Below are 27513 nucleotides of genomic sequence, written 5' to 3'. Positions count from 1 at the left end.
TTTTGGAATGTCATCCTTTTATTTTTGATCTTGTGTGGAGTGAGTTTGATGTGTTGCTACATGATGCTGGTAAAATATTTGCAGCTGGAATCAACTGAATGAGCAGCGACTGAGTAGAAAACCCCAGGCGTTAGGTCAAGTTCCGTAGGAAGAGTGAATGGTCTTTGGGACTCACCTTGAGGGTTCAGTGCCAGTAGCCTGAAGTCAAGAACCAGCCCTTTGCTTGGTAGCCTTCTCATGGCAAGATGGCTTACTTCCTTCTGGCTCAGGAAGGGATCTCTCCAGTCTACAGTAGATCCAGTTTTCAAGTCTGGTGTTCACTTTGTTCATGTCTGAAATTGGCTTCTTTACAACGGACTGGCATTTGGATCATATGCACAGCTGAGATGTTAAAAAGGGACACGCACTTTCCTGCTTAGGTCTCTAGTGGGGACAGAGGTGTCTAACAGACTTCTCCTTGTATGGCTTGTTGGCAAGGAACCAAAGATGGTCCCATGTGTTGAGGCGGCAAAAACACCAAAGCCTTTTTTTTGTGTATGTAGTATTCAAGGAAATTTCAGGAGCTAAGTTCTCTGGGATAATTAGGGATTTCCTTATTTTTTTAAAATAAAATCTATAGATCCATCAAGCTCAGTTATGGAGATTTTCTAAGTGTAAGGTGGCAGACTGCCACAGCTTAAGTTAAAGAATTTCCAGATTGTTCCAAAACCAAACAGGAGCAACAACACTCAATTTTAACATTAAACATGGCTTTTATTGAGATACTTTTAGGGCTTCTGCAACATTTCCAGTTGGGAATCTGGATTTCCAACTCTTTTTGGTGGCTAAACCGTTTTTACTCCCAGAAAGGCACGTAGCCACCACTAGCAAGAAAGCACATTTGTTTTTGCCCAAGTGTTCAAGACCCTAGATCCCCATCCTCAACCCTCAAGCTGCCTGTGCCCAAATCTCACTGCTCTGCCGTGTATGGACCCAGAAGCCCACCTTAACCAAGCAGAATCCGCCTCCAAGCCAACGTTAGGTGGTTTACCTTCAGGTGGCAAGATTTGGTACACAGGTCTTGTCCTACATCTGAGTGGGTGCACAAAGAATCCACCAGCTACTTGTGTAGCAGATATATAATGGCTAATGGGCCCAGACACCCTGAAGATTACAGACTGTCCTTGCACTCCTCACAGGCCTGGGATTGTGAAAAGCCTGACCTAACAGGCAGAAAGGCTGGTCAGAATTCTCTCAGGTAACAAGAGTCTTCTGGGAAGGGTCTTGGAACCATGAACATCAATCATTACAGGTCAAAGTCCCTAAGAGGTGACTGACCAACCTCAAACCTGCTGAGAGCATCACACTGTTGTTTGCATCACTAAGCCTGACAGCTGAGTTTTGCATCCTTGTGACTTTCTGCTTTTCAGTACCACTTTCTCTTGGAAACCTGCAGTCAAGCAGCCAGCTCCTTCCACCTGACAGCCCTAGCTGTGTGTGTGGTCTCCAGGCTCTTCTCTTACTGGCTAGATGGTCAAGAGCTTTAACACAAGAGTTGTTGCTCTGGGTACAACTGTTCCATTCTTAAGGTGAAAACTAATGTTTTTTTTCATCAATGGAACACCATGGTGATGATTCTGCTTGTAAATTAATGCCAATATGGTTACTTTTTAAAAAGTGGAGACATTTACACAGATCTGCAGGTTCTGCTCAACAAAAAAGGATGTTTGCTCAGTTTAAAGGGGGGGGGGCTACAAAACTGAAAACAATCTATAATACGTGCCTTAACACAAAAGATAACTTAAGCAAGTGGCAGATCTGTTTCCTCTGTGACTGTGCCATGGTGGGAAATGGCACAGACCTGATGCACACAGGCCATCGTGTGTAATGAAGCAAATGTTTACATTAAGCACAATACAGCAATTTATTTAGATGCTTAAAATGAATACAAAGGGAAATAAAGATCACAAAATTATACATACTACAACAGTGTGTCATATATTAGATGGTATAAATGAACACACCAGAGTGGTGTTTAACTAAAGATAAAACTAAATATCCAAAATGCAGCACTCATTGGTTTGCTGCTTCAACACAACACACTTTTATACAGATCTAAAAGGTGTCCAAATTAGTAGCTGTAAAGTCAATGTTTCCATGTGATTTTAGCTTAAAAGATTTCAGAAAACAGATCTGAAATACCAGTTTTTTGTTTTTGACAACTGTAATGTCAAGGATATTCAGAACAAGAAAAATTCTATAATACAAGAGAGTCCAGATATATATCTTATGTGGCTGGCCTCTGTTGCAAGATTGTACAAGGTTATGTGCAAAGAACTAAGTCTGTCCAAAAGTCCGTACTAGCGCAGTTTCAAGCTTTTGCTAGAGAAACTAGATACAGCGTTTATACACAGCAAGGGCAGCACTAAAAAACCCAAAAACCAAAAAAAAAAAAAAAAAAAACAAAGCTATGATGGGCACACAGTAACAATATCATATGCATCACTTGCGTAGGTCTAAAAGACTGTACAAATATACATTTCAACTATTCAGAATGAATGAATACAAGAAAAAGAGCTGATTTTCCCAAAGCCTGCTATACACTTTAGAATGGCAGCTTGTCTGTTGGCCCTACACTACCACATGGATCAGTGAATCAAGGACATCCACCAGAACATTCTACAGAGAGAAATTGCTGAAGACAAATCCACCTCTGCTCTCCCTCTTTGGGAGTGTGAGCCATCAGCTTATTTGTTTTCACATTAAGTTACTGTCTGTCAGAAAAGTTCTGAAGCAATCACCAGCCAATCATGTGTCACAGACTTAGAATTAGCCACTGACATAGCAGTGGCTCCATGTCCCACAGTGTGTTGACCAGCACTCACACGGCAGTACCAGTTATGACACAGCCCTGCAGGCACACTGAAAGGACTGCGGAGTTCCAAGCTGCAGTGTGTCAGTGATGCGGGCAACCAGGCACTCAGGCCTGCTGGCTGCTCAGTTTCACGCCGGTTAGGCTGCCGTGCATGGACTCAGCTACTCCATCAGTCATACTGTCAAACTGCTCCCCGTCCTCACTGTCAATTGTGCTATTCTGCCACTCAATCTGGGGGTTGGATAAGCGCTCATCATTCTCAGATGTGTTCTTCCACTGTGACTGGTCCTTGGACCAAAATCCTTCAACTTTTCCATAGGAACTATTCTTCCATTTCAACTGCTCTCTGTCACCATGCATGGTAGCCTTTTTTTTGACAGCTGGCTTACTGCTCCTTGCATCTTCACTCTGGGAAGACTCATCAGACCAGGTCCCGGGTTTCACCTCACATGTGTTGTCCTCAAAGTCCGACACATGCTGGGAGCCAGGCACGCTCTCGGGAGGAGAGGCACCGTCCTTCCACTCAACGACATCATCCTGGTCAACCTCACTGTCAGAAGCATCGTGCATTAATTTGGTTGGTGCCTTAGTCAAATGAAGAGTTTCAAATTTTGAACCCTCCTGCTCTTTTTGGTCTAGTTTCTCCTCAGATTCTAAAGCATCCTCTGGAATTACCTTCGGTTCATGTTCTTCTGGATTATCATTGGGGATTTTAGGTTCAACTTCAAAAACAGGGTCAAAAGGACTACCACTTGCATTGGATTCTTCTTCTAGATTCTCAAAGCTGTCTGAGGAACTGTCATCGTCTTTGCCGAGGCTGAGCTTTTTGTCAGCAGTCTTACTAGCATTGACTCTGGAATCCTTTTCATCATGATTTTCAAACAGCCACTCAGCATCAAAGTCCATCTCATGTTTGACTTTATTTAATTCTTTCATGTTGAAACCCAGCAACACACCGGGTTTATATTTTTCACAATCACGGACACATTTCTTCCTTTTGTTACTAAAATGGGAAGCAATGTCACTTTTCCATAGCCATAAACTGGCCGCCAGCTTCTCAATCTCTCTCCGGGTGGGGTACGGTTGCTTGTTGAAATACTTTGTTAGAAAACTTTTCCTGGCTTCATAGGAATCATCTTCATGACCCTTGGGGTCTAAAGCCAGGACGACAGGCTCCTCTGGCTTCTCTTCAAAGAAGCTGGGTGCATCGCTATCTTCCTCTAACTTCCGCTTCTTCAGCAAGGGAAATTCCATCTGTTCGTAGGTGCGCTTCACAGGGGCCAGGCCTGGGGACTGATTAAGCCGAGAAGGCGCATTCGTCTTATCCTGGCCATTCTGGGTCTTCCCAACACCCCTGCAGTGAACCAGATGCAGAGTGATAGTCGAGGCGGTCATATTGCTGGTATATACACCAAGGCAATGAATACATTTGTAGGTGAGCTTCTTCTCAACTGGATGAACCGTCTGAATTACTTGGTGCCTCTCTCGTAAGTGATGTGCAAGTGCATCAGATATGGGTCCTTTTAGGATTGAGAAGCAAAGCGGGCAAAGGGTTTTTCCGACATCCTTTTTGTAGGGCACTGCAGCTTGAGGCGAACTTTTAACAGGGATGTCTGCCTTTTCCTGAACTTTGGGCTGTGGCTTTGGAGGAACTGGAGGGTTATTCTGGGCATGGTAAGCAACAGATTCAGCAGGAGCATCCCTCAGGTTGTACGTGGTCACCAGGAGGTGGATGTTGGTGTGACTGCCCTGCTGTAAGGTCAGATCAAAACTCAAAGTAGAATCTGTCTTGGGCCCCATTTCCTCATCAATGTGAACCATCCGCATGTGTGCTGCCATCTTTTCTACATCATTGAAAGTCGAACGGCAATATGGGCAAGACAGACCATGAATAAGCATGTGGTTGAGCAAGGTATCTGTGGGCAAATAGCGATTACAATAGAGGCATTTGCTAGTAAAATTGTGTATCTTCATAATGTAGTTGGCTACTGCTGGGACTTTCTCAGCTTTATGTTCTTTTTCGAAGTGCACACTATAGACATTTTCAGGAAAAAGCTCATTGCAGATTGTACAAATTTTCCACTTTTGAGTTGAGGAAGTATTGGCTGGAGGAGGGCCTGTGGCAGCTGCAGTAGGTTTAGAGCTGGACTGACCTGATACTCTAGAGGCCTGTGCCTGGGACAGGGAAGGGGACTTTAATGGGCCCGATGAGAGAGACGAGGTGGCATTAGGAGACTGTAGGGAGAACCGCGCAGGTGCCTGGGACCTCTGTTCCGAGCCAAGCCCGTACGATCTTCCATTTCCACTTGGAAGTAATTGCTTCACAGACTGAGATTGCTGAGGGATAGAAACTGGTGCGTTGCCACCAAGACCCAGTCTCACTGACTGACCAACGCCATAGCCCTGGCCCACGGACTTGACCCCATAGTTATTTTGCTGTAGGTGAACATTGGGCATCATGTTGACTCCTGTAGAATTTAAGTTAGGCTTTGGTATGGAGAGTCGATTCACCATCTGCTGTGATGGTAAAGATCGGACATTTCCAGAAGCAAGAGAACCAATTCTTGGGGGAAGTCCCATGCCCTTCTTCTCTTGAGGCTTGGGCGCAATCAGCATCAAGGGTTTAGATCGAGGAACCACCACATTGGTGTGCCCGATCATGGCAGTGACCTGATAGCCTATGCGTTCATGGTCTTCAATGACATGCTGTACCAAAGCTTCATAGGACTTTGGCATGAAAAGGCATCGCTTGCAGTGAATACTACACTCTTCCCTGGCACTTGAGCCTAAGGGGACTGCACCGTTGAGTGATTTTTCTCCTGCCTTTGCTATGTAGGGTGCTGCCACATGCTGAAAATGTTCCCTGTATATGTGCTTCCTAACTATCTCGTAAAGAGGATCTCGGTAAGTGCACTTCTTACAGTAATAAACAGCTTGCTCTACACTGTCAGCCTGCTTAGGTTTAAGGCCATCATTTTTGCTTTTATCTTTGAAAGTGCTGAGGCTGCTACTTGGTGCGCTGGCGTTTGGAGCATGAAAGATTTTAATGTGTGTTTCCAAAGTCTTTTTGTCTGCATTGAAGGTACAGTAGGGGCAATTAAGAAGAATCCTATTTTCAAAGTCTTCACTATGGACATTCCGGAAATGACTTTTGTAGGCAGAGAAGAATTTTGAGGAAAATGGGCAAGCACTGCAGCAAAAAGGTTTTGTTCGATAGTCCTAAAGAAAACAGAAACTAGTATGAGAACGTCACTTCAGGACAAGTGATTGCAGGTTCTAAAGCACCCCGCACCCCCACCACCGGCACAGACATTCTCAGAGTGCTATATTTAGAACAGAAACACTAACTGATTTCAATATTTTTTCCTTTTTGCAGAATACATTTATGAAATAGAAATTCAAAGGAAAAAGCTGTGTGAAATCAATGCTAAGGCCTTTCTAATATTTGCTTTGAGTCACATTTGTTCATGGGTTTTAGACAAACTGAAGACAACTAACTTCCAAGGAGCAATACTTTCAGTCAAAAATAATAAACCTTGTAAAAGCATTTTACTTCAGGAATCTGGAAACTTAAATACTTCAGACTTTATATACAGTTAGGTTCAGTGCCTGAGTGTTTTTTGGTGAAACCAGACAAAAGCTCAAGTTGCAATTTCTTTCTCATCCCAGAAAATTTCCAGATTAAAAAAAATTTTAAGATTTATTTATTTTTATTGGAAAGGCAGACATATATAGAGAGAGGAGGAGAGATAGAGAGGAAGATCTTCCGTCCGATGATTCACTCCCCAAGTGCCTACAATGGCTGGTGCTGCGCTGATCCGAAGCCAGGAGCTTCTTCCAGCTCTTCCACGTGGGTGCAGGAACCCAAGGCTTTGGGCTGTCTTCGACTGCTTTGCCAGGCCACAAGCAGGAAGCTGGATGGGAAGTGGGGCCGCCGGGATTAGAACCGACGCCCATGTATGATCCTGGCTCATTCAAGGCGAGGACTTTAGCCACTAGGCCACGGCACTGGGCACAAAATATTATTTTTCAATGTACTTTCTTCTGTGATACAAAGTGTGCTACGGTATTCAGTTTCATTACTGATGAAAAATGAATGTATTGAATTCACATGTCGGCTTCTTTCTATAAAGAGTGTTATCCCCTCTCCAGCAAGACTTGCTTCCAAAGAAAGTAAAACTGTCCTACAAGTGGTAAAGAATGCACTGGTACCCAAAAATCCAATGCTGTGCTGCAACACGTACCGACGTCAAAAAGGAACTGTGTACTGTAGTCCATGAAAACAGGTTAACATGTGCATACTGCCTCATTCTCTTCTCCCTCAAACCCTGTTGTAAATATAGGTTTACACCCAAATTTGAGGGCTTTGTATACCACTCAGTTAACAACTTCACCATAGCATTTCCACAGTTTTAGATACTGGAAGTAACTCAGACATGAAGGAAATCTTACATGATGATGTGTACAGGTTCCATGCAAATGCTACACCATACTGGTATCCCCAACAGTCCCGGAATTTGTCCTCCTTCTGTAGCATTAGGCTATGAGGCTTACCAGATTCATAAAACTGACCTAAATAAAAGCTAGTGAGAATGCTGAGTGTTGAGAAGGCCCAGGTGGAATTTAAAAGCAGCCATTGGCTGCCACATATAACCCCAACAGATGGAGAAGACACTAATGCTGAATTACCAGCACGAGAGGGATCAGTGACATCTGAATTAACAATTTTTCCTTATTGGGACAAAGCATCACCACCACCTTCAATTCCCTGTAGCTCCGCACATCCTCACTCTCAATACTGATGTCCATGCTGTTGTGTGGAATCAGCTGTGACTGCCACCTTACAGATACACTTCACGTCTCCCAGAGGCTGTGTGTCGTCAACAGGAGAAAGAAAACCCTAACTAGGCTGTGTTTGGCTCTGGTCTATGAAATCAGAAAGATACTTGGCATCTGGGTCAACACAACTTGGGAAGAGACAGAAGAGGCCAATGTGCTCCAGGAAATCTAGACAGACACACAGTGGCCTTCAGAGCTTTGCAGCAACAGAATTTTCCTTTTCTTTTTACACTTAAAGCCTCATTCCAATGACCTAATAAGTAGATTTTTAGATGCCAAATCTGGAATGTTTAGCATCACTTTGGATGGCTGAGAGCTACAGCACGAGATGAGCCAAGGATGCAGATAACTGGGGAAGTTTCCTGTGCCACTCACCTGGTTTTTCGTAAGTGAAGGGTCCCACAATCCTACATCCTCCCATGTAGTGTTTTTCAAATAAAAGTCATTAGGTTCAAACTGTTTAAAATCCTAGAAAACAGTAAAAAAAGTTTACAAAACACACAGTGATATCAACTCTAGCCCAACCTTACCTAGAAGTCATTACCTTTTTACTAGGATTGAGGAGAGGCACAGGAAAACCAAACCCAGCCCGAACTAAAAACTAGGAACATAAGACTCTTAGGCAAGACAAAAGGGCACACCTTGAAGTTAAGTTATACTGAACATTTTGTATTAACCCAAAAATACCCCGATGGTCAGCCAGGTTTCCAAGGAAACCATTGTGTGTTCTATATACAGTGATACCCGAGCAGTTTTCGTCAGAGCACTGTAACTCATCAGCGACAGTGCTGGAATGTAGCCTAAGAAACGTGCACTTACGGTTCTGCAGATGAGTATTCTTTTTGAGGGGTGGGGTGGGGTGGGGTGGGACGGGAGATTCTTCAGGGGTAGATGGGCCAGGCCAGAGATTGGAATGGAAAGAAAATTCAGGATTTTTGAACCCAAAAAGGAGGAAAGAAAGCTACTCAAAGAAAGCAAGCAATGTGATGTTAACTTTATATGCTCATGTAAAATGCTAACAGCCCCTTTTCCCTCAGACTAGGAAGATAAAAAGTTTCAGAATAAAAATTTTCCTTGCTCCTAAGTGGGTCACAGTTCCAGGGAAATCCAGTACACCTCATCCTCAGTGAGTAACGATGTCATCAGAGGAACAAAGCACGTGCAGGACAGAAAGGCATTTGAGCACCTGCATGGTTGGTTTCTGTGAAGAGGGCCTCATCCACTGCGCAGTGAATGGACCACTGAGTTGGGGCCCAGCTGCCTGGAGCTGGGCTGGGGACAAGCTAACCAGCAGCTCTCCTCCAAGGAGCTGCAGACTCCACGCTGTATCCTAGAGTCTTACTGGGACTCGGGGAATAAAGACCACCGCATTAATGAATTTACTCTTCCATCCCAAATATTTACTGAGGTCCTATTTTGTGCTGAACATTGTGCTAGGTACTTAGGGATAAATGGATGAACAAGGTAGCTCTGGTCCTTGTGTTAGCAGGGAAATGGTTTTAAATATACCTTTTCAACCAGAGCTCTGACCAACTAACCATAAGACCCGGAGTACTGTGATCTGGAAAAGGAGGAACCTTCCACTCTGGCTATCCCATCCCAGGGGTTGTCATAAAGCTCTCAGAATAAAAAGGCTAGAGAACAGTAGGTAAAAGGCATCTGTTAAACAAGGGGAAGACCTAGTCCCTGCTGGGTCAAAGGGGCCAACAAATGCTCAAATCCCAAGGAGAGACAACAAGCACCTCAGTAACCATGCCTCCGCACTAGGTCACCAGCACCCTTAGGCCTCTCAAGAATGAGGACAGGCCTGGAGCCCCACAGACGGCACTGCTTCCTCAGCTGGGAGGCCGACCCAGACCCTGCGCCAGGCTCCACCTGTCAAATGGAGGTTAAGAATTCCTACTCTCCCCTCCGAAGTGGCTGAAGGAGTCAATGGAGAGGCTATTCTAGACCAGCCTGTTCAACGTCTGACAAGCTCTGAGTTCTCAATGGCAGCTGCTTTTGCTGCAGGACGCAAAGATGAAAAACCCCATTTTAAGGTGAAGGGAAGAAGTTTATGCTAATTCAAAAAGCTTTGGAGAAGCTAATGCTGTGGTTAAAATTCAGAATCCCACCTAAGAATTAACCATCCTGGCTGCTGACACAAAGTAGTGGACCAGAAGCTGAGTCATGTTAAAAGTTAAAAATGACATGCTACTTACTTCTATATGTTCTTTACAGTATTCCAACCCAATGTCACTAAGTATTTTTTTCACAGTTTTCCGGGCTTTTCTTAAACTGCCAAGATTGTTGACAGGAAGTTGGAACATAGTTTCTATTGGGAAAAAAAATTTAAGTCAAAGTCAAAACATGTACAACTTGTAATAATTTACTAATTCCAGTGATGATAGGATCACAAACCCTGACCCCAACTAAAAAAAGGTGAATAAATACAGGCAAAAATAAGTGCTCTCTGAATTGTTTCTGAATGGCACATTGCTTTGAAATTATAGATCAACTGTGAGTCTCACTCATTCTGGCACAATTCTGTTTAGACAAAAACAAAAAAACAAAACAGTTCAATGATAAAGTTGAGAATGAGGAAATAATACCAACCAATTATTTTTAAATAAAGTTTAAGTGCTTTTCTGCTTGTGATGTTGAACCTCTGAAAATAGAAAAATGCTCACCGTTTTAGTATTGTAACCACAGTGTTGAGTGCCAGGGAAAAGAAGTCTGTCTGGGAACTGTCCCTGTCCACTGCTCTGGCATTCTTAAAGAAACATGCCGAGCTAATCCTGCACACGCCCCAAATCAATGACAAAATGGTTTTGAGGACTCACCCCTGACAGCTACTGGCTGACAGCTGGAGTGACTGCCAGGAGGGGAAGGTGGGTACTTGGCATTAGCGCACTTGGCATCTCTCAGGGGTTTTTAGTGGTTCCTTCCCAAAGACAAAAAGCCCATGTGTGTACGAGAATGGTACAACTGCCTAAGTGACCTAAGGCATTAATACCAGAAACTTAGAGCCACTTCTCCCAGGTCCTTAAAAACAAAGGACGACGTAAAATTAGTATTTTGGACAACTGAGAATCTGTATGGCTCCCAATGTGACCATAAGTGCTTCCATAAAACATCTTTAAGTATTTGTCTTCAATTTAATGGTCCAAATTCAAAACAATTTTACAGAATAAAGTAGCTCTAAAACCCACAGCAGCAAAAAGAAAAGCCAAAGCCACCACTAGCTAACATTTAATATATGGAAATATGATTTGTCAATTAGGATGAGCTGTTATACCTGCAAGTCAACTATTCCAAATATGCGTTCTCACTTATCCTAATCTGAAACTTAACACTACCTATGAAAAATGGAAGGAGAGCTAGAAAGGACTCACACCTACCAAAACAAATAATGCTCAGAAATGCTAACTCTGGTGTTCAGAACACAGAAGTCTCCAACAATCCTAAGTGAGGTACCAAGAAGGGCCAAATGAGAATAAAGCACTTCACCAAACTCCCTGGCTGCGGTGGTGCGGACTTAGCACTGCGCTGTGGGTGCTGCGGGTCGTGTGCCTGCCACCAGTTACACATCCCATCTGCATCCTGCTTGTGACACAAACCAATGTGCGCTAAAGGTCAAATCAACTATTGTTTGTGGAGTGTTATTGCTAAATTGTTTAAAATCATTGTTTGGGTAGTTTACTTTTTTCTTTTTTTTAAAGAAAACCCAGTTGTTCACACGAAGTTGATCTTTTTTTGAGAGAATTAAAAAGCAGCTGGGGCTGACTTCCTGAGGCTCAGCAAAGCAAAGGCTCCAGAGCTGCAACTGTGCCCACTAAGGCTGCCAGCCTCTACCTGTGGCTTGGGGAGGAAAAGCGTTCTCCTCAGGCCATCCCACAGCTCACAGTCATTTAAATCACCCAGCGGAGCAGCCCAGCTTCTCCAACCACAGTCCTAAAGAAGAAATTGTGCTTATAGCAGCAAGAGATGTATTTTAAAAGTAGCACAACACAGGGTCACCTTCTGAGTTTACTTATATGACTGAATTAAAAGTGTACAAATGAAATAAACATCACTGCTTACTGAAAAATGTGGTACATGTTTATTTTTCTACGTGCATACTTAAACTGATAGATGTAGAATGTTGTAAGAGTGTAAATGGATTCATGACATTCTGATTACTCTGAGAATTCTTTAATCTACCCCTTCACCCAGATGGAAATGCCCTCATATACTTGTTTATGGAAACTATTTCTAAGATTCTGTCCATTTGGAGCTAGTCTGCACATATTCAAAATTAACCATTTACAAAGATTGTTCTGGTTGTTGGCTTTCAATGACACAGTTCTCTACAAAGAAAAAATAAAAAGCACAGGAATAGAAATGGTGGCGAGCTTCCTTGCCACCATCCTGCAGCCATGCAGCCCTCTTCCCAGATGGGGTGACCACGCTCAATTCTGAAAGCACATGCTAGAACACGTCTGTGCCTTCTGTTTAACGAGCCAACCGACCCCTTGAAAGTCTCCTCCCCGCCTCACCCTGTCAGTGCTGGGATAAACACAAAATTCAAGGGCCCTACGTTTTCTTCAGCCGCTCGTTGTTCAAAATATATACATGATTCATCAATGTAATCTATTTGATCCTTTAAAAACGCCTGGCCTCCTCTCCAAACCCCTTCCTAATCAAAAACCCGGACAAGGGCCCCTTACTTGTAAGTGCCTGAAGAGTAGGGACAGAAGAGAAAAAAATCTATCTGCTCTTAAGGAAGAGATGCCTCGAAGTTACAGCAAGGTCCTTGTGCAGTCGGCTGCGGCAGGCAGGGGAGCAGGTCAGCCGTGCAGCCCCCTTTCTCTGTAACCTTCTTAGTTATCAGGTCTTCAGCAGATGAACATCACTATCCTGATGAGGGAGAGCGCCAGTTATGGCATCAAAGGGAAATGACCCATTGTAATGGAACATTCCCTGTTTCTCCATCATATTCAGAATCGCTGTGTTAGGGACGGAGTAGAGTGCAACAGAGCTGTCTTCCCTCTAGCAGCAGTCCACCTGTCTAGAGCACACAGCAGGCCCTTCCTCCTGCCTGCACAGTGTCCGCTCAACTGCTGCTGGGCGGTCCTTGCTCCTCTAGAGCACAGGGTCAGAGTATTTCATCTCTGCAGCCACTGGTTGCACACACACACACGGCAATGATGCTGCAAAGGAGCAGAGACCTGACAGAGCCTCCTACTGACACTGCTCACGGGGCCCATACAGCTGTGCCTTTTACCCCGCCTGGTCTCCAGGTTTCCCTGAGAAAGCAGAGTCACTTCCACTTAAGCTTTGTTCATAACACTTGCAACTGAGACTCGGCGTATCCACCAGGTAATGGGACACAAAAGAGGAACTAATAATTAAGAGGGAAGATACAGCATTTTACACAATTACACTTGTGAACTAGATCAAGTAATAACATGAATCTGTCAGAAGACAGTTATTCTAAAAAGGCTTTCCCCCAGTTTCATTAACCTAAAACAATGCATAGAAAAGTCAAGCATTTTCTAATAGAATTTAGGAAAAGCTCAATGACAACTGAACATTTCCAAGTGCTTTATTTGCAACTGGGAGTAACTAGCCTTTTGGTAAGCACATATCATTTGATGAACGAGGTGTAAGCCATTAATTTTTAGGAATGATTTAAGGACCCAGTACAATGGCTCAACTACTGGCTAATCCTCTGCTTGCAAGGGCTGGCATCTCATATGGTGTGGTTTGTGTCCCGGCAGCCCCACTTCCCATCCAGCTCCCTGCTTGTGGCCTGGGAAGGCAGTCAAGGACGGCCCAAAGCCTTGGGATCTTGCACCAGTGAGGGAGACCTGGAGGAACTTCCCGGCCTCAGGTTGTTAAGGCCATTTGGGGTAGTGAATCAGATCTACTACTGTAAACCTGTCTATTCAATAAAATAAAATTTTTTAAGTTAATAAAATAAATTGTTTTAGGATATTTTCATTGGAAAGTCAGATTCACAGAGAAAGATCCTCCAGTCACTGGCCCACTCCCTAAGTGGCCGCAACAGCTGGAGCTGAGCCAATCGAAGCCAGGAGCCAGGAGCTACAGTCTCCCATGTGGGTAGAGTCAGTCACAAGGCCTTGTGCTGAACCAGCAGATTGTAGATGTTCTGTATCTGTAAATTCTCCTTTTCAACAAAAACAAATAAAGTATTTTATTTTAGATCTTTCATCCACGGCTTCACCCTCTATCCAAGTGGGCACATTGTCCAGAGCTGAACCAACCTGAAGCCAGGAGCCAGGAGCTTCTCCCACACGGGTGCAAAGTCCCAAGGTTTTATTTGGGCCATCCTCAACTGTTTTCCCAGGCTACAAGCAGGGAACTGGAAGGGAAGTGGAACACCTAGGATATGAACTGACACCCATATGGGATCCTAGTGGATGCAAAGCGAGGACTTTAGCTATTAGGCTACCACACCAGGCCCCAAGAAAAAAAATCTTACAAAAAAAAAAAGAGGAAAGAATTTAAATGATTTGGCTGATTATTCCTGTCAATCTCCATAAATTATACCCAGCCCAGCTGGCCAGGGCTCAAACATTCCAGTATTTCTACTCCAGGCTCCCATCAGCATGCTTCCTAAAGAAAAAGTTAAATGACTGGGAAAAGCAGAGAATCACTCAGACTAAAAATGCCAGAGATGAATTGAGGCCATATAAATAATAAATAACACCTATCTGACTCTACCCTCTGAATACTAAACACAAGACTACTCTTACTCAAGTATTACAAAGGGAAATAAAAGTAGACAGCACCCACCTCATGAGGAGATAATCTGTACAGAAGGTTCTAACACCACCACTGCCTGAAGACAGTGACTGACGATCCTAATTACCCTGATTTACAACTGCTCTTTTAGAACCCCGCGCCTGGTCAGGGGCTTTGAATCAGCAGACGGAAGACAGTACAACAAGCCCTCATACTGGCTTAGCAGTCTCACTAAGGCTTGCAAGACTGAACACAACAAAACTATTACTAGGGCTTGGCTGTGGTGGTTCCTATTCAAAACCACCACTTCAAGGATGGCCCATATATTTAGGGATAGCAGAAAAGCATCGACTGTGCCATCAGAATGTAAAACAAACAAACAAACAAACAAACAAACAAACAAACATTTTCTGCCAAGCACAGAAAACAATTCAGGAGAAAAGCAATCAGCCTCCAAATCAAATTGTCCATGTTACATTTTAAACAATCATAAGCAAGCATCTAGTACATTTTCTAGCACACAAATCTTAACATTTTAACCTGCATTCTTATGTGATGTTCCCAAATGCTGAGTAATAATACATAGCATTAACTTGACATACCAGAAAATTCAGCAGTAAATGAGTGTGTCCTACTTTTCACCAATAGTAAGTGGCTATTTTTTAATGCTATAAGAGCCAAAATATGAATATACACAGTAACTAGAGTTTATCAGTTACAGCAGTGAAAGTCAATCTACAGCTTCTGTTAGGACAAGTGGCTCTACCCTGTCCTGATGGCCTCCTGGGAACACCTAACAGGACCTGCTCAGTTTAAACCATGTATTTTTCCTTTAGGTAAAACAGAGAGAAAACATCTCCTTGTAATACTCACACTCCAAACTAAGTCCTCAGGGCAGCTGTGGTGGTGCAGCTAGTTAATCTACCACTTGTCACGTCTGCTTCCCTTGTCAGAGTGCTGGAAGTTATCGCTGCTCCACTTCTCATCCATCTCCCTGCTGATGCACCTGGGAAGCAGCAGGCAACAGCCACAGTGCTGGAGGCCTAAGTGGAGTTCTTGGATCCTGGCCATGGAGTTACTCAGTGGATGGAAGCTCTCTCCTCACTCTACTTTCAAATAGTTGAAAGAACAAACAAAACTAAATCCATAATGCAAATTTATGCTACAGTGGCATTCTACTGAAATGTAGTAAACTGGGCCCAGTGTTTTGTTTGAAGACTAATGCCTTTTTTTAAAAAAAAAAAATTATTTATTTATTTTTATTACAAAGTCAGATATACAGAGGAGAGACAGAGAGGAAGATCTTCTGTCCGATGATTCACTCCCCAAGTGACCGCAACGGCCAGTGCTGCACCGATCTGAAGCCAGGATCCAGGAACCTCTTCCGGTCTCCCACGTGGGTGCAGGGTCCCAAAGCCGTCCTCGACTGCTTTCCCAGGCCACAAGCAGGGAGCTCGGTGGGAAGTGGGGCTGCTGGATAGAACTGGTGCCCATATGGGATCCCGGCACGTTCAAGGCAAGGACTTTAGCCACTAGGCCATGCTGCACAGCCCGAAGACTAATGCTTAACCCTAATAGTTTACAAAAAATTTTCCCTATATCAAAGTAGTCTTCTCACAGTGGTAAGTTACATTAAGTCCACAGTAGGGCTAAAGGATGAGAATGTAAAGTTTATACTACTGTGCTGTCTTCTTCAGTATCACTAAATACAGTCTTGCTGGGATCATCCTTCACGGAGGTAGAGGGTCAAAGGCTGAAAAAAAAAATGCTGTTTCTGGTGAAAAGTCACCAAGTTCACAGGAATTAGGATATCCAAGTTATTAATTATCAGTTATTTCAATTCTGTGCAATTCTGTGGACATCAACAATTCAGATCAATACGCAAAAAATTCACATTCTTCATATTTAAGAGTACTCCAATCACTGTTATCTTTAAAGAGTACATAATATCCACTGGGGTTTACAACTCAGTAAAGTTTCTTTAAATCAATGATTTAACTAAAAATGTTAAGTTGTACTGGCAGTCTTCTACAAGGAGCAAACACCGTACATCAGCAAAGTACCAGTTACTTCATGGCTATGACAGTACTTGAAGAGATGTTATAGTGTTTCTAGGCAAACATTTATGCCGTTTTTAAAAAGTATTTATTTTTATTAGAAAGGCAGATTTTCAGAAAGAACATACAGGGAGAAAGATCTCCTGTCTGCTAGTTCATTCTCCAGGTGACTACAATGACTGGAGCTGAACCAACCAGGAGCTTCTTCTGGGTCTCCCAAACAGGTGCAGGGTCCCAAGGCTTTGGGTCATCCTCAACTGTTCTCCCAGGTCACAAGCAGGGAGCTGAATGGCATGTGGAGCAGTGGACATAAACTGTTGCACACAAATGGAATCCCAGAATATGTAAGGCAAGGATTTAGTTATTAGACCAACATGTCGGGCCCACATTTAGGTCATGTTAAGAATTATTTAGGGGCCTGGTACGGTAGCCAAGTGGCTTAAGTCCTTGCCTTGCATGTGCTGAGATCCCATATGGGCACCATTTCATCCGGCTCCCTGCTTGTGGCCTGGAAGAGCAGTGGAGGATGGCCCAAAGCCTTGGGACCCTGCACCCGCATGGGAGTCCCAGAAAAAGTTCCTGCCTTCGGGTCAGCTCTGTTCTAGCCATTATGGCTACTTGGGGAGTGAACCTGTGGACGGAAGATCTATTTCTCTCTCCTTCACTCTGTAAATCTGACTTTCCAATTAAAAAAAAAAAAGTATGACCCAAACTAGAGTTGGACACATGCGGCAAAGAGGAATTTATGTCTGCATATGGAATCAATGTGTATCCCATGTTCAGCAGTTTTTTCTTGTTTCAAATAACGGGTGAACCAGAACTAGCACATGTTACAGGACAAGGGTATCATTTCACAATTTGAGATAAAGGAGTCCCCATAAAAGAGCTTGCACGGGTTTCCCCAACTCCTTATCGCATGGCTGGCACAAAGCAGGTACTCATTAAAGCAGAATGCATAATTTGGAAATCACACCCCATAAGTATCAGCAAAAGAGGTAGTGTGCCACAAGGTAAATGGCAGCAAGCTTTGCAACATAGGGAACACGTTCTCAGTAAAGGGGTGGCAAGTAGGTACTGAGAGGGGCACACTAAATTAGGCTGACCCTGCACATAAAATAAACCCACAGGCAGGAAAGCAGTTCTAGGAACTACTGCAGAGAGGTCAGAACAGCTGCTGTGTCACGACTGCAGGTGACAATGAAGGACAAAGCTGGAAAGCTGGTTGAGGGTCCAGTGCAATGGCTCAGGGGCTAAATCCTCACCTTGCAGGCACCAGGATCTCATGTGGGCACTGGTTCATATCTCGCCTGTTCTACTTCCCATCCTGCTCCCCGTTTGTGGCCTGGGAAAGTAGTGGAGCATGGCGCAAAGCCTTGGGGCCCTGCATCTGTGTGGGAGTACCAGAAGTTGTTCCTGGCTCCTCGCCTTGAATCAGCTTCAGCTCAGCTCAAAAAGCCTGAATGAGGCACAATGATTAAGACTCCACCCTAGAGGTGGATACATCTGTGTTTAGACCCTTGCTGCCACCTACTTATTGCCTTTGTGACCCTAAAAATGCTACTTAGCCTCCAGAGGCCTGTTCCTTTAATTTTTTTCAAATGTCAGAGGGCTAAATGGGAAGATTCAATTCAACACGTAAACCAGTTAGCATTATTACTTTAAACTAGAACAAATACTGCAAAAACCATGGAAAATACAAGCTTGTATCTCCCGCACCCCTCCAACCGTATGAATTGTCATTTCATTTGAAAGACAAAGACAGAAGGAAGATCTTTCCTCCAATGATTCATTCCCCAGGTGACTAAAATAATTAGGTCTAGCACAAGCCAAACCCAAGAAATCAGAATTCAATCTTGGTCACCTGTGTGGGGGTAGCTGACACTTAAGTACTTGAGCCAGCATGTGCTGGGGCCCAGAGTGCACCGCAGTAGGAAGCTGAATCTGAGGCAGAGTACCAGGACTCAACCTAAGCACCCCAATATGTGATGTGACTGACTTTTCTTTTACTGCTAAGCCACAGTCCACACCCTTTAGAAAGCCTGGCCTATTATTACCAGGAATCAAACTGGATGACAATATCTGTTCTCAAACACATAATGCACATTCATAACTCAAACACACACACAGCAGTAATTTCATAGTTTTCAATTACTCCATATGATCCATTTAAGTTGAAGAGTCTGCATATTAATGATTTCATAGAGAATGTATGCAAGAGTGAGACTTCACTCCCTGGTCCACTCTGAATACCTATAAGTGCCTGGGCTTTGGCCACACTGAAGCCAGGAATCAGGAACTCAGTTCAGGTTTCTAATGTGAACGGTCGCTACTTGCTACCTCCCAGGGTACACAGTAGTAGGAACATGGTTTCAGGGGTGGAACTGGGACTTGAACCCACATACTCTACTACATACCAGAGACATGTAGTGTTTACAAGTCCCTAAAATACTTACGCAACTGGACATCTATAATTGCTTTAAGTAAACCTAAGTGACTTACAGTCACCCAGCTGTGGTCCGATTATGGATCTGAAGATTTCTCTCTTTGAAAGGCAAAGTGATAGATGTTCATCCATTGGTGCACCCCCCAAATGGCCCCAACAGCCAATGCTGGGCCAGGCTAAAGCCAGAAGCCTGGAACTCCATCTGGGTCTCCCGTGTGGGTGGCAGGCTTAGGGATGTGGCCCATCATCCACAATCCACATGCACATCAGCAGGGAGTGGGAATGGAAGAACAGTCAGAATCTAAAATGGCAGCCTGTTATAGGATGCTGGTGTCACAGCTAGTAGCTTAACCTGCTGTACAACACTGCCCCACCCTCTTTTTAAGATTTTATTTTTTATTGGAGTAGTTAGTGTACTTACAGACAGAAAGATCTTTCATCCACTACTTCACTCCCCAGATGGCTGTACAGGTCAGTTCAGCCACAGAGAAAATTGAGGGAGAGATCTCTAACATACTTACACTCTTTGAACATCCGTGACAGCTGGAGCTAGCTGGGTCAAACACCATGGAATACCATCTGGGTATCCTACTTGTGTGGCAGGAAGCCAAGTTATGAGCCATCATTGGCTGCCTCCCAGGATGCATTAGCAGGGAGCTCGATCAGAAGTAGAGGAGCCGATGTTCAAATTAGGCACTTGTGACTGAAGATGCAGGAATCTCAAGCTTAACCTGTTATATGAGAACATCCATCTCAGCCACTAGACATTTAGTCTGAAAGTCGTAGAACACTGGTGATCCACATACTTTTAAGAAAAGCAAATGTGGGTCCGGTATGATAACTCAGTCGGCTAATCCTCCACCTGCAAGTGCCAGCATCCTGAATAGGTACCAGCTGTTCCACTTCCCATCCAGCCCCTGCTTATGGCCTGGGAAAGTAATATAGGATGGGCCAAAGTCTCTATCAAAAACTCCTCAGAAAAGAAAAAATTCCCACAGTAGCGGAAATAACAGAACTATTGCTGAATGACAGAGCAACTTGTCTAAATCACGTTACCAATTGTCTTTCTAAGCCATCTCTCAGGGTCAAAGCTTAGCCAAAGGCAGTTTTCCACAACCATTTTTTTAAAAACACTTTTTGCCACTTGATGGTTCAATCTTTACAGTGTTAGCTATTTTCTTGTATTATTCTGAAATACAACACATCTTGAACCAGATTCTGAGTAGTCACTACATTGGGATCGTCTCAGCCTTAGCAAGCAAGCACAGTACTGGCTTCACTCTTGTAAGTGCAGTGTAAAAGCTCAACACATCCTATTAGAAGCAAGAGACCACTGACAGTTACCAATTAAGGTACTAACGCCAAAAGAAAAGAACTTCACAGATCAGCAAGGGAAGTGCAGATTTCCACATGGTCTGAAATGGAGCATAACAAGTTTGGAAAAAGAAAGAGTAAAAGCCAGCTGATAATTATCTGTCTAAGCAAAAATAACTGCTCAGGGAAGGAAGAAGACTGTCCCAGACTAAAACACTGGGAAAAGCAAAGGGTCCATCAACAAAGTTTCTTTCTAGATACTCAAACAGGTAACTCCAAAGGTGACAGGTTACTTTAACTGTCACCTGTGCAATGTATACCTGTATTCTATTGCTAGGGGTGTGAATGGTTTAACTTTCAGCCCATGTGGCGCACACACACACTACTACTACTACAAAATCAGAAGCAACCCTGGCGCCCTGTGACCCCTCACAGCCCCAGGGTCACCACTGCGGCCTGTGTTCTAGTCCTGGTCTGGGAACCAAGCACCCCTGGCATGTTCACTCCATCAGTGGATGCAGTGGTGACTTGACTTCTCTGCTTGTCTGTCAATCAAAGACAGTCCCCACAGAATTGAGAACGGATTACAGAGGGATCGAAAAATAAAATGGAAGTCATTTATAAGGGTACACCAGAATAGTCAGCAACAGGATCTTATCTTCCCAGCTCATCCCTACAGAAGTAGAACACAACAGCCCACGGCTGGGTGACATAATTACACTTCTATATCCTTACTGCACTGAGTACTAGGAAACGCACATTCACTTTTTAACTCTAACAGCTGGTCGAATACTGTATGAGTTTCTTTTAGATTATACGTCGGTTTTCTTTTTTTTTAATCTGAAAATCCAAATCTAGAACTGGAGCTCTTTCACCCACTGGTTCATTCCCCAGATGACTGTGAACAGTCAGAGTTGAGTCAGGTGGGAGTTGGGGCTTCATCCAGGATTCCAACATGGGTCCAGGGGTCTAAGCACTCGGGTCATCTTCTGATGCTTCTTCTAGGCCATGAACTGGTGTCATTATTGAATGCTGGCAGCAGCAGTTTTTCCCACTATGCTACAACACAGGCCCCTTAAGTTATGTTCCCTGTGTATACTCTAAAGTTTCCCGTGCTCTCTTCTTCTCCAAACATTTGTTTTTGGAACAGTGCTGAAACTCCTGAGACCTTCTAGGATTTCTCTACTTGGCGCTGGGGAACTAAAGTAGGGACCAATCAAAGGAAGGCGGCTTGTGAGTGCTGCTCAGAGAACTGAAGGCTCACGAAGCAGAAGCAACTGGAAGGTAAACAGCAGAAGGATTTGCACTGAGTGGAACTGCATCCCCATCCAAACTGTCCCTTCACTTTGTGGCTCTCATTTCCCTGAGACTGCTTACACAGACATGCATACACTCCCACACACTCCCATTTGAGCAGGACAATGGGAATGAAGCTGTCTCCTAGCGAAGCAGACATGTGCTCACTTAGGTTGAGCTCTGCACAGGCAGACAGCAAAGGTAGCGGATGGCAAAACACAGGGAGAAGGGAATGAAGATGTGCAGACTACAGAGACACAACCCTCCCCCACTCAACTTTCTAATTAAAACGTAGAAAGTCACAATGGTCATTCGGTATGATTTATCTTACAGTGTTTCAATGATGCAAATGAAAAAAGTGAATGCAAAAAACAAACCAAAACAAAAACAGTTTTTATATTTAAAATGAGTAGGGAGCTTTGATTTCATCCAGATTTGAACAATTTCCAAGCTAACAGCGATGCACCTGCAACAGGACGCAGCACTAGCTCCAGGGAATACCTCATGCTCTCAGAAAAACCAGGGGAACAACTAGGGAAGGGAATCTATGCAACAAAACATCAAGGGCGGCCAGTCTAATGAATGCGAATGTTCACACGGGGAGCAACACTTCTCTCAGTGCGCGCCTCTCAGGCGATGAATGAGCGTTAAATTCTCATGAAACTCATTTTAATTTGAGACCAGAGAAACTATAGGATGCTAACTCAAATTCAAAAAATTTAAGAAGTCCAGTCTGAAGCAGCAGCTTCTTCTAAACCAGTACCACAGTGTCAGGCATCTTGGTGCATTACTACAAACAAAAATTTCATAGTTTTGTTCTTTTTATCTAACTTTTTAATCTTCACTTCACTAAGGTTTAAACAGTTTTTTTCTTTTTAAAGATCTATAAAAAAAGCTTAAATCTGGTATGTTCATTTCCAGCTCTTAGAGAAACACTGCACTGATGTGTTTGTGCACATCCCCAATTAACGGAGTTACTTACTCGCTACTGCACACAGGCATACAATCCATGATTCGTAAGAGAAAAAAACCTACACTTCAACCCTGTACCACAAACACAATGGCTTTCCTTCCATATTAAATTGCAATTTTCATAACTGAACATGCAGCCAGCGTGTATACAACATCTGAAAGAATCCACCAACTTACGAGGTCATTTCAGGAGGAAAATGCGTATTATGAAAAAACTATGCATGGATCTGAAGAATTTTCACCCACATAAAATAAACATTTCAATTCCATTTTCATCAAGTTTTGAAGTGCTCCTGTATTTCTCATTGTTTCAGTGTTCTAAATATAAACGCTTATTTTCAGTAGGTTATTCAGAAGTTTTAAGCAGATACCAAAAAAAGCAACAAGTTTATATGTACTGTATTCCTTATACACCTATGCCTCTAATCAAGCATACATGGTAAGGCCCTCTCTGCCCGTGTGCTGGAATGAACATTAACAGGTGTTCTTGATAGCAGCTGACTGCTGCTGGCATCGTGGGGAAGGTGTGTCTGAACGCAAACACTACGCCTAGAACTCATGCACCGGTTAAGGAGGAGGAGCACTGTGTAACCACTGTAAACTCAGCAGGCATGCCTAGGCATCAGGGGCTCCTGAGGCCCACAGGCCCAACTATCATACTTCTAAATGGCAGCTGTAAGAATCAGAGTTAAAGATACAGTTTCAATATTTAACAGCCTTACAGTAAGACATGCAAGGGAAAATTTTCAACAAGCATTAAAATAAAGAAGCCATTTCTATTTTCAATTAGCAATAATCACGCCTTGGATAAACCTCATTGGCTACAATACTGCCACTGCGGCAAAGCTTGAAGCAATGTCCATTTAAAGTTGAGCCGAACAGGAAACTCACTCCTCCGCCGCCAGTTTATTACGGATACTTCAATGAATCCTTACAGTCCACCTATTGTAAACCCCAGCCTTCAGCCCTACTGGTTCACCTTCACTGCTACCGAGTGTCTAAACAAGCAAAAGTTTCAAACTCTGTTCTTGATGGTTTCTAAGAGCTTACAGGAAAGTCTTCCCATAAGGGAAAACAGCTATCAGAACTAGACATCAGTTAGCACCACATCTTATCTGGAATTCGCTAAATTAGATAAAACACCTTTGCAAACCATCTCAAAAAAGAAGTGGCATTCAAATTATTCATTTCAAGAGCTTAACTAATGTATATCACACACCCAGTGTGTCAAAACTTATATATATTACATAAACACTACAGAGTAGTTTTAAAATGACAAATACCATTATACTAAATATCTACCATAACAGAATTGTAGAACCATGTAGCCTACAGTGAAATACCTGAACCAAGCTGTCTACATTTCATTCACCAAATATTACTTAGTAGCAATTGGCCAACAAAACATATTTCCCATACGCATCAGCTGATTAACAGTGTTATCAAAGGACACACCCATTCAGTGCACACCCGTACATGCACATTAGCTCATCCACAGAAGCTTGCAAGGAGCCTTCAGCATACTGTACACATCAACCACCACTGTCAGTCTTTGGTGGCAAGAAGTTCATGGAGAGACAGGTTCTGATCAGAGGCTTAAGGCTCCCAGAAGCCTAACAACTTTTGAGATTGGGCATCATAGTAACACTCGATCAGTATTTAACATATTTTAGACACAAGTAATTATGATACGAGTCCCTTAAACTTTAAGTCATCTGTAAGGTTCGCAGATGTTAAGGGCCCACTATGGCAACCTACTCCACCTGGCTCTGGGGAATGGGGCTAGCTGAGATTCTGGAAGTGCTGCCTTGGGTGGTGACCTAGGAGGAAGCAGTCTTTCTGCCCTGTTGCTGCAGTCCCCACCCTCCAAAATGATTATACCCACCGGTGTGAATTGACAATGCGGTCCAAAGAGCAAGGCGGGAAACGGAGTCCAGATCCTCAAAATGGCAGTACAGGACATAACCACTAGGCCACCTATCAGCTCAGTACAAAAAGTACAACCCTGTGCATCATGGCGCAAAAGCTGGGGCCTAGGTTTCGCACTGTGCATCTCACACCTATGGAAATAACAAGAGGAGTAAAATCTACAGAAATCAACACACCCCAAGACAGTGGGTGCTCACAGAAGACTGGTGTGTCAACACTTTGCAAAGGTGGTTGGCTACCGAGATAACGAAGGGCAACCATGAGTCCAAAGAGGGAAAGAAACACAATTTCACACTCCAGTCTGTTGAGCTGGACAGTGAAGAACCCAACATGGGCTTGAAGTTTACCAACAAGCCTTTGCAAATCTTGACACCCATCTACACACTTATCAAATTTACTACCCCACACAAAGCTCACACCCCTCAAGAATGACTTTTAACTCTCCCAGGATTGGAAAGATTTGGATCATGAAGGAGGGAGTTAGTCACCAATGTCCCAAACCCACGACTCCCAGGGTTGAAACTACCTCCTGCACCACCTGACCTTGCAAAGACATGTTGACATTTTCAAAGCTTAAGGTGGAAGAATTCTGGAATTCCAGAAAAGAAAGGATGTGTCAAGGTGATTGCTTATGAAGAGTGTGGATTGTCTAAGGGTCAACAGCTTTGTCAAAGCCAAGAGAAAACTTGTATGCTGCAGAGTAGATTCTTCCCAAGAAAAAAAATCACTGCTCTTGACTCCCTGAAGCCTCGCCATGTTGCTGTCAACTCTGAGTGCGGTGTGCGTCTTGCTGGGCCCATTTCCCCGTGGTCTGTAGAAGGCGCTGTGAAGCACATCCTGTCCTGGCTGGGGCCCTTCCCCCCTCTGCAGCCTTACCCAGTGCAGAGAATGCGCCCCCTACTGACTCCAACACTCATCGCCTTTAGCCGACTTGGCTGCGGTGCATTTTGGGTGGGGGCTGGTATTTTCTTCATGGCCATAAACCAGAAGCAACAATGCAGATTTACAAAGAAACTGTAGCAGGCAATCCAAGAGATTTTTTCGTTGGTGTTCATCTTGCAGGCTCAAGACACAGACACAAGAAGCATCAGGGATGGGAACTGGGTGTGTGGAGATGGACAGCATTAAAAGGGCAGGAAACAGTTAGGTTCTTTTTCACTCCTAAGCCTTTGTCTGTGAAATAGGGATGTGGCAAGAACTATCCAGAAGAACTGGTGAATGCAAAGCCATCAAGAAGACTTGGTGTGGAGGGGGTGTGGGTGTGTGGCTGAAGCGCTGCCAGAGCTGGGAGCCGGGCTTGGGCAGAAGAGGAAGAGAAGCAATCGCGCCTTTTCCAGCAGGCAGGCATTAGGTTGGCGGGTGGGGGAAGCAGGCAGAGAGCCCACAGCAAAGAAGAGGTGAATAAGAGGGTACTCAAAGAACTACTCCCCATTCATTGCATTAAAAATCAAATCCCTGCAGCTTTCTGGATTTCCATTCTCTTCCACCTCCCTGCAAAGTTGGGGCTCAGAAGCGCTCCTGAGCTGCTTCGCTGAGCAGGCAGCTGAGCCCGAGAAGGGTGGAGAGCTGGGAAGCTGGCATACTGGGGAGGAAGACACTTTTGCTCCGAACCGTGCATGCTCCCCGCCCCCCAGCTAAGGTTGGGCCGACCTGGCAGCAGGCTCCTTCCGGGCACTGGAGGTGTGCGTGGGGGGCTCGCTGAGGGCTGGGGGGGCTGCTTAGCAAGGTGGGGGTGGTGGTGGAGAGCCGAGTTCCAGGAGCCCGAGGAGCCCGGTGCCGGCTGGGGGCGGGGTGGGGGGAGATGCCACGAGCTGCAAAAGCTCGGAGCGGCCGGGCTAGCTGCTGGCCGCGGAGGGGCTCGGGCTGCAACCGGCGACGCCGGGCCCCCAGGCACACGGCCGGGCCGGGAGCGGGGACGCACGGGGCTCGGGGCAGCGCCGACAACAATGCGCCCCGCGCCTGCGGGGCCGGGCCGGGCAGGGCCGCGCGCCGGAGCTTACCTTGGCTCGGCCTCGAGGCGCGCGCGGGGCCGGCGTGCTCGGGGGCCGGGCGGCGGCGGCGGCGGGCGGATGGCGGCGGCACGGCGGCGAGGGCGGGCAGGGCGCGCCCGGGGCCTCGTCGCGCTCGGGCTCCGGCTCGCGCCGCGGCCGCGGCTCCTGCCGGGGGGCGCGGCGGGCGCAGCAGAGCGGCGGGCGGCGGCGCGAGCGGCTCGCTCCGGACCCCGCGCGGGCGGCGGCGGCGTCGAGCGGTGCAGACAAAGGAGGGGCGGAGGGAGGAGACGGAGGGCGTGGGAGAGGCGGCTTCACCGGCGCGGCCGGGCGGGCGGCGGCGGCCACGCTCCCCTCGCTCCTCGGCGGCGGAGACCGAGAGAGGGAGCTGTGTCTGAGGAGACGCCAAAATCCCCCTTAGCGCTGCCTGCGGGAGGGGGAGGGGGCACAAGATGGCGGCGGCCGGGGGGGCGGGAGTTCAGCTCATGGATCCCGGCGGGCGGCGGAGGGGAGACCGGGCCGGCGGAGGCGGCGGCGGCCACGGGCGGGGGAGGGGGCCGATCCCGCGTCTCCCCTCGGCAGACAATACAAGCGCCTCGGAGCGAGTCCCCGAACCTGCCTTAGCCAAAATGGCGGCCGAGAAAGAGCGGAAGTGACGTAAGGGCCTCATTAGCATAAGAGGACTCATTGTCCAGCTAGATGGGGGGGCCCTGGGAGGGCAGGCCCCTCTCCTACCATGCCCCCCGGGGACAGCCCTCTAGCTCCCCACCCATGCCTGCACCAAACTTTCCCTGAAAGTGGATGCCCCCAGCACCCCCACACTCGCCTAAGGGAAATTATATAATCCCCACTGAGGGGAGCTCTCGCGAGAAGCGGGATTTGCCACTGCCCCGCTAGGAGGCGCCGTGCATAATGGCCGCAGTGCGCTCCCGGGGCCGTGGGCTCGGCGGGCGCCTTCCTCCGGCCGCAGCGCCGGCGGCGGAGGCACAAGCAGCGGGCCGCAGCACGCCCAGCACTCAGTCAGGTGGCCGTGCTGGGGATCCCTGCGCGGGCCCCGATGGGCCTGGACTACATCTGGAGGGAGGGGTGTGC

At 45.5% G+C, this 27513-nt stretch overlaps 1 protein-coding gene and 1 pseudogene across 3 annotated transcripts; both read right to left on the bottom strand.

The window, feature by feature from the left end:
* LOC121157261 (activity dependent neuroprotector homeobox) lies at positions 1-26483 on the bottom strand. Of its 3 annotated transcripts, XM_040981308.1 has the most exons (4): positions 24390-26383; positions 9895-10007; positions 8069-8161; positions 1-6073 (listed from the first exon to the last, which is right to left on the bottom strand). In XM_040981308.1, exons 2-4 carry the CDS (start codon positions 10000-10002, stop codon positions 2960-2962), a joined length of 3315 nt encoding a protein of 1104 aa, XP_040837242.1. In that variant the 5' UTR covers positions 10003-10007; positions 24390-26383; the 3' UTR covers positions 1-2959. The 3 variants fall into 3 exon arrangements, with proteins under 3 accessions (XP_040837242.1, XP_040837244.1, XP_040837243.1); XM_040981310.1 differs by lacking the exons at positions 9895-10007; positions 24390-26383 and adding an exon at positions 26434-26483; XM_040981309.1 differs by lacking the exons at positions 9895-10007; positions 24390-26383 and adding an exon at positions 8513-8704.
* On the bottom strand, positions 23179-23352 carry LOC121157517 (annotated as a pseudogene).
* Positions 26484-27513: the final 1030 nt, after the last annotated feature.

Source organism: Ochotona curzoniae, unplaced genomic scaffold (assembly GCF_017591425.1).
Source record: "Ochotona curzoniae isolate NIBS_2020 unplaced genomic scaffold, NIBS_Ocur_1.0 contig_3520, whole genome shotgun sequence".
Lineage (NCBI taxonomy): Eukaryota > Metazoa > Chordata > Mammalia > Lagomorpha > Ochotonidae > Ochotona > Ochotona curzoniae.
The sequence above is the reverse complement of the archived record's forward strand: the minus strand, read 5'-3'. Positions and strand labels throughout refer to the sequence as shown.